Below are 7,638 nucleotides of genomic sequence, written 5' to 3' on the forward strand. Positions count from 1 at the left end.
AGGCGCCCCTGGAACTAGCTTGTAAAAAGCACATCTCGGGGCGCCTGGGCAGCTCAGTCGGTTAAACGTCCGACTTCGGCTCAGGTCATGATCTCGCCGTTTGTGGGTTCGAGCCCTGCACTGGGCTCTGTGCTGACAGCTCAGAGCTTGGAGTCTGCTTCGGATTCTCTCTGCCCCTCCCCTGCTTGTGCTCTGTCTCTCTCTCTCAAAAATAAATAAACATTAAAAATAAATAAATAAACTGGGAATGCAAGCTGGTGCAGCCACTCTGGAAAACAGTATGGAGGTTCCTCAAAAAACTAAAAATAGAACTACCCTACGACCCAGCAATTGCACTACTAGGCATTTTTATCCAAGGGATACAGGTGTGCTGTTTCTAAGGGACACATGCACCCCCGTGTTTATAGCAGCACTATCAACAGTAGCCAAAGTATGGAAAGAGCCCGAAAGTCCACTGATGGATGAATGAATGGATAAAGAAGATGTGGTATATATATACAATGGAGTATTACTCGGCAATCAAAAAGAATGAAATCTTGCCATTTGCAACTGGGTGAATGGAACTGGAGGGTATTACGCTAAGTGAAATTAGTTAGAGAAAGACAAATATCGTATGACTTCACTCCTATGAGGACTTTAAGAGACAAAACACATGAACATAAGGGAAGGGAAACAAAAATAATCTAAAAACAGGGAGGGGGACCAAACAGAAGAGACTCATAAATATGGAGAACAAACTGAGGGTTGCTGGAGGGGGGATGGGCTAAATGGGTAAGGGGCACTAAGGAATCTACTCCTGAAATCATTGTTGCACTAGATGCTAACTAATTTGGATGTAAATTATAAAAATAAAATGAAAATGAAAAAAAGTGGAATGAATATCCTACTCATATCCAAGATATTTTCCATTACATCATACAGACTGTTGTTTTAAAAGAAAAAAACCCCAAGGGGCGCCTGGGTGGCGCAGTCGGTTAAGCGTCCGACTTCAGCCAGGTCACGATCTCGCAGTCCGTGAGTTCGAGCCCCGTGTCGGGCTCTGGGCTGATGGCTCGGAGCCTGGAGCCTGTTTCCGATTCTGTGTCTCCCTCTCTCTCTGCCCCTCCCCCGTTCATGCTCTGTCTCTCTCTGTCCCAAAAATAAATAAATAAAAAACGTTGAAAAAAAAATTAAAAAAAAAAATAAATAAAAAAATAAAAGAAAAAAACCCCTCAATCCTATCATTCTACAAATAAATTTCTAGTTTAATTTAAAAAATAAAAATAAATAAAATAAATAAGAAGCACATCTCTGGGGCACCTGGATGGCTCAGCAGGTGAAGCATGAGACTCTTGATCTCGGGGTTGTGAGTTTGAGCCCCACACTGAGCATAGAGACTGCTTTACAAAAGGGATAAAAATAAAAACCCCAAACAAAAACCACATCTCGGGTCTCAACTTGCTCATCGCCCCTATGCCCCTGAAGCCAGAGGACAGAAGAGGTGTCAGTCATCACGCTGAGCATCCCTGCTTGGTCCAGATTTTACAAGCATTCTCAAATCGTCTTCCCTCGATCACTCATCTGAGGCCCAGACTGTATCTTCTGTTTCCTCGGTGACAAGTCACTTCATGTCCGGCCTCAGTATGCCCATCAAGGAAATGGGTCGAAAAACCACACCTGAGCCTGAGGGCTCCTGGGTCTTCAATACAGGTTAATTTCTTCCCGGGATAACTTTCCCTCAACCTGCCTCTTAGCAACCTTCCACTCAGCACAGGCCTTGGGGTGCGCAGAAACAGGGGACAAGCAGCTCAGAAGGTCTGGGGTTTAAATGCTCATTCTGCCCCTGCTATGTATGTGGCTGTGGATAATCCAGACGGCAACGGGGGATTAGGTATGTGAAGTGCTGAGCCCAGGGCCTGGCTCATAGGACAGTAGTTGCTGTCACTATTTCCCTCCAAACCGTCCATTTGCCACATAAAGAAGCTGAGACCTGAAGAGTTTATGGAAATGACTCTGACCGCTAAAATCTCTGACCCCGGCAGACAGCGGGGCTGCGGTGGCCTGTCCGAGTCTCGAGGCAAATGGCAGGGAGCCATAGGGAGCAATCCCCACTGGCACGATGCCTATACCGTCTCATGGGGTCCCCCCAAGCTGCCACGGGGTACGAGCTGATGTTCTGACTGCTTCACAGGAGAGAGGCGGAGGCTCGGAGAGGGTAAGGGACTCGCCGGGAGTCACAAAGCGAGGCAGCGATGTCGATCTGACTGACCCCAGAGGTAGGGCTCCTGACCCCTGTGCCAGATCTCAGAGCAGCTGCCAGTGACGGGGCACTTATCTCGAAAACCTGCACCCGCCTACCCCTACAGAGGAGCCAAACTAGGGCCCTCCCGTGCCCCACCCCTCCCCCAGGCTCTCTTTTCTCTTCCACTTTGCTCTACCTGCCTCGTAAGGGTCTTCAGGGCTGTTTGCTCTCAGCCTGTCCATCTGCGGAAGGGAGCTGACTACCCCCCGCAGTGGTGCAAAGGGATGCGAGGAACAAAAGCGGTCAGTGTCCCAGACAATTTTCTGTGCTCTGTGCTCCTGACTCCAGAGCCCAGCTGGAGAACCCGAGGCACCTAGAGCAGAGCAGACCCTCCCCGGGAAGCCACCAGCTTGCGGACGAAGCTGCTTCAGAGCGCGCTCCCTCCAGTCCTTACCATCACTATTGCTAATAACGACATCAATCAGGTTGACCACGTTTCACACCATTACTCCCAGCTCAGCAGGAAGCTACATATTTTCCCCCTCATGCACCACCTTCCAGAAAGAAGAGCTTTCCAGAAGGGACGAGCAGGCAGCGTTTCTCTAAATACCTACTATGTGCACGGCACCTGGCTAACCCCTTTTCTACAACCCTGCAAGGTGGGGTGGGGGGGACTCTTTCTCTTTGAGGGAGGAAGAAACTAAAGCCCAGAGGAGTGAATGCAGGTGTCCAAGGTCACCCAGGGCTGGGACGGAGAACAACCGTGGCAGTGATGTATCACTGAGCACTCAATGGCTCACCGTGCCAGGCACGTGCACGATCCCACTGAAATATTACCATGTTCAGATGAGGAAACTGAGGCTTGAGGCAGTGAAGAGACCGGTCTGAGGGCACACACTGCATAAACAGGAGCGGCCGACGGGCGCAGGCGGAGAGGGTGGCTCTCCGCTCGGGCAGGAGAGTGCGCCCATCCTGGTCCTGCCACTGGCTAGCTTAGAGACCTCGGGCGAACTTCGTCACCTTCCTGAGCCTCAGTTTCCTCATCTGAAATAGGGGATAGCGAGAACATCCATCCCACTGTGTGGAATAACAGTAAGGATAAAGACAGTAGGCAAAAAAAAAAAAAAGCTAACGTTTATCGATCATTTAACATGCACCAGGCACTTTGCCAAACACTCTACATATGTAAGCTCATTTGGTTAAATGAGGTAATGCATATAAAGTGCTTAGCACAGGACTCCAGAAATGGGAGCGATAATGATGATGAAGAAGAAACTGATGAGGATTCCCTTGGGCAAATCTCCTTGGTTCATCTTACAGGAAGAACAGAGTGGCCTGTAAGGTCTCAGGAAGGAGGCGGACCTGGAAAGAAGGGCAGGGGTTGGACAGGGGGGAAGGAAAGGAGACACACGTAACATTCAGGGAGTGAACGGCATTTAAAAGGTCAAGACGAGGGGCGCCTGGGTGGCGCAGTCGGTTAAGCGTCCGACTTCAGCCAGGTCACGATCTCGCGGTCCGTGAGTTCGAGCCCCGCGTCAGGCTCTGGGCTGACGGCTCGGAGCCTGGAGCCTGTTTCCGATTCTGTGTCTCCCTCTCTCTCTGCCCCTCCCCCGTTCATGCTCTGTCTCTCTCTGTCCCAAAAATAAATTAAAAAAAAAAACGTTGAAAAAAAAAAGGTCAAGACGATACACTAAGTAGGAGCACGTGGGTGGCTCAGTCGGTTGAGCATCTGACTCTTGATTTCGCTCAGGGCATGATCTCAGGGTTCATGGGTTCACCGGGGCTCTGTGCTGACAGCTGGGAGCCTGCTTGAGATTCTCTCTCTCTCTGCCCTTCCCCCGCTCATGCATGCTTTTTCTCTCTCAAAATAAGTAAATAAACATTAAACAAAAAAAAAGAAAAGATGATACACTGAGTAGAACTCGGGAAAGGAAGGGACCCAAGACGTTCTGCAGAATGGCACCGGACGGAGACACCCTGAAACCTCCAGGGCCAGCTGGACGTGGTCCCACAGTCCCCGATGGATAGAACTGGCAGGACCCCAGAGACACAGACCAGGGGTGCTTCCCATTTTACAGATGGAAGAAACCAAAGCTTGCGGTGGGAAAAAGACTTGTCTGAGTTTACAGGATGTCAGTGGCAGAACTGTACTTGAATCCAAGCCTTCTGTCAGCTCAGCACCCAGCTACCTGCTGCTTCCCACAAAGGAAGACTGCAGGGCGAGGGGGACCTGGATACATTTGGGCCACAATTCCAGGAAAGCGCCCCATGGTATATATCATTATGATGACAGGAAGAAGCTATAGTTGATTGAATGCTCACTCTGTGCCTGGCACAATGCTAAGTTCGTTATATGCATTTACCCCTCACAACAACCCCAAGAATTCAGAACAGTTTATATTATCTCTTTTTCACAGGGGACAACATTGTGGCTCAGAGAGGGTAAGCAACTTGCCTAAGACCACACGGCTAGGAAGTGACAAAGCCAGGACTCGAACCCAGGCCTGTCCTATCAAACTCCCCAGCCCTGTCCCTACACTTGTCCCTCTGAATGGTACAGCTCCCACTTGCCCCTCCTACCCTCCAGTAAACACTCACCCCTACTCCCTCACCCAAAGCCAGTCTATCCCAACTACAGAAGAGTGTTCAGAGCTAGCCTGTTTCATCATAACGATCAAACCCCGTCCAAAAGAGAGAACTGACAGCTCGTCTTCTAAAGTTTTCAGCTGAGAAACATTTAACAGCCTTTTCCTTCTCGGCCCCTTTCCACCGGGTGAGAAAACAGGCTCCCTTCTCTCTGGGATGATGTCAGGCTGGTGGATTCCAGCATCCAGGAGTACATGACAGAAGCTGCTAGGCAGCAGAGGCTCCTGGGAGTCAGTGACAGCTGAAGGGACCCGCTCTGCAATCCGCCCAGACAGAACAGAGGCAAGAGATCGGTTTCCAAGTCCCTTCTTGGAGCACGCCCTCCCCCCACATTATCTCACGTAATTCCCATAAGTTGTCCGAAGCCACCCAGCCAAGATGTATTAGAGTCAGAATCCGACCCAGGTCTCGCCTACTTCCAGAGTCCCTATGCTGGCAAACTCTCTAAGCAGAAGGGTGGGGTTAGCTTAGCTGGGGAGAGTTCTGGAGGCTGGGAGTAGTAAGGACAAAGAACCCCTGATCGCTCTGGGCCAGAAGTACTTATTTTATAATTAAGAAGGCAACAGAGAATGCTGGTCACCTGCCTGGCTTCAAAGCCTGGCGCTTAGCTGTAGAACTTTGGGCAGGTTACTTGACGGGATATGAGGATTAAATTAGTAAATACGTGGAAAAGGGCTTACAAGAGCACCCAACATCCTAGTAAATGCTCCCCAAAGCTAACCGCTGTCGGCAGCAGCAGAGAACGAGCACGGGGCAGACTAACAACAGTGCCTACCTTTGGGGTGTGGGACAGGCATGGAGGCGAACGTAGTTTAAGTTCTGCCGTTTGACTGTGGACGGGTTCGTTTTTACAATATGTATGTAACTTTTTTTAAGCATGAAAAAAGTCCTAGCTTAAAAGTTAAAAATTAACACACAGGAAAAAAAAAAACCAAACAAACCTCCGAAAAGTTTCATCACTCCTTGGCATTTTATATTCCTCCAAGTAGATAAAGAAGGGTGTTTCTACTGTGAGCCAGGCGTTGCCAGATACCTGATTCATTAATTTATTTTACAAATATTAATGGAGTGCCAGGCACTGTTCCAGCTGCTGGGGATTTAGTCGGGAACAAAACAGATAATCTCTGCCCTTCTGGAGTTTCCACTCTACCTGATTTTAATTAATCCCCCACCCCCACCCCGCCCCCCCGCAACCCTCAAGGATGGGCAATTTCCAGACAGGCAGACCAAAGCAGCCTGGCGAAGGGAAGTCGCTTGCCCTGCATCCCACCGCTGGGAGCAGGGCTACTACCCTCAGGGCCTGGCTGTTTCTACCACTGCCCAAGAGAGCAAGTCTGTGGCTGGCAAGTTTGGGGCTGGCGTCCCCAAGAGGAGAGAAGCAAGATGAATGAGGAGGTCTGCACATCCAGACTCAACGCGTCACTCGGCGCTATTGTGTGCACCTGTGCTGGAGGAGCCACCGGTGGGCGCAGGCAACCGTGGAGACGAGGCTGTGGAGTTAGGCACCAGTGAGGCTCAGGTTCCCCCACCTCACACCCAGCCCGGACTCCTGCCCGTGGAGGTCCCCACGCACCTCTGCCTAGAAGCTCAGCACAGCTTCAAAACCCCCCAGTCGCCAGGCCTGAGCTCTAGGGTTAGGCGGGAGACCCTGACCTCTCTTTAACCCGCTTCCCAACTTCACCTGCTGGAGCCTGAAGGGAAGAGCAGACCTGGTCCTCGTGAGCCCCCAAATTCACTCCACTGGCCTCCCTCAGAGGAGAAGCAGGGTTGCCTAAGCTGGGGTTGGGCATGGTTTCCCCAGATGCTCCCCTCCCCACCCAGGGCACCCAACCCCTCACTGGTGCCGGTCAAGGCAGAAGGGCTTGTCTGCGGGTCCCCACCCATGACACTCAGGCGCGACTGATGGAGAGCACCCCCCCCCCACCCCCCCCCCCCCCCCCCAGCCGCAGTGGCCACAGCCAAAGCAGTTTGTCAGACTGGCCCAGGACCTGGCAGCTCCTGGTGACTCTCCAGAGAGGCGGGTCTCCATTCCCACCCAGGCTTGCTCAGTCAGGAGGGGGGAGGCAGGCAGCTACAGCACAAAGGAGGAGTGAACGGTTCTTGGAGTCTAAGATCCCAATACGCACAGATGAACGTGGACCAGGAAAGGGTTAGAGATCTAGAGACACAGCAAGGAGAAAGCCGGAGACAAACACACACACACACAAACACACACGGAGGAGCAGAGACTTTGTGAGCAACACTCGCGCGGGCACAGACCCGGAGGACAGGAGAGCCGCGCACTCGAATAATCTAGAGGAAAACACCCAGCAGGGACCTCAAGGGATCCAGCTCAGCAGCCCGGGACACACCCCCGGCCCCAGCGAGCCACAGTCCCACAGCAGGCCACTCGCACGGTGCCGGGCGGGCGGGGGACCGGCGCACAGGACGCACTCGGGGACTGGGGAGAGCCGGGCGAGAAGCGCACACAAAGAGCCAGCCGGGCCAGCAGGAGCAGGCTCCGCCCGTCCGCCCCGTGACTCCAGCCCACCCCCCACCCGGGACTCGCGGCAGACACACACGGAGACACACACGGGCTGTGGAGCCCACCCGCACGCCCGGGACCCGCCCCGCCGCGCCCCACCCGGCCCCGGCCGCCCGGCGCTCACCAGCTGCAGGCAGCAGAAGGCGACGAGCGTGCAGCGCCCGCTACACTTGCCCATGGCTCCGGGGGCCGCGCGGGCCGCCCGCCGCGGCGCCCCTCTAGCTCGGCGGCCGCCGCCTCCTCCTCC

At 52.9% G+C, this 7,638-nt stretch overlaps 1 protein-coding gene across 3 annotated transcripts in view; it reads right to left on the reverse strand.

Moving 5' to 3' along the window:
* The window catches only part of NKAIN1 (sodium/potassium transporting ATPase interacting 1), a 41,156-nt gene extending 33,524 nt beyond the window's left edge, over window positions 1-7,632 (reverse strand). For all 3 annotated transcript variants that reach the window (XM_040467422.1, XM_040467413.1, XM_040467402.1), the window contains exon 1: window positions 7,516-7,632. In XM_040467422.1, the coding sequence (XP_040323356.1) occupies window positions 7,516-7,569 (54 nt within the window). In that variant the 5' untranslated portion in view covers window positions 7,570-7,632. The remainder of the gene's footprint in view (window positions 1-7,515) is intronic.
* Between the last annotated feature and the right edge of the window lie 6 nt (window positions 7,633-7,638).

Source organism: Herpailurus yagouaroundi, unplaced genomic scaffold, assembly GCF_014898765.1.
Source record: "Herpailurus yagouaroundi ecotype Mexico unplaced genomic scaffold, PumYag 77, whole genome shotgun sequence".
Taxonomy (NCBI): domain Eukaryota; kingdom Metazoa; phylum Chordata; class Mammalia; order Carnivora; family Felidae; genus Herpailurus; species Herpailurus yagouaroundi.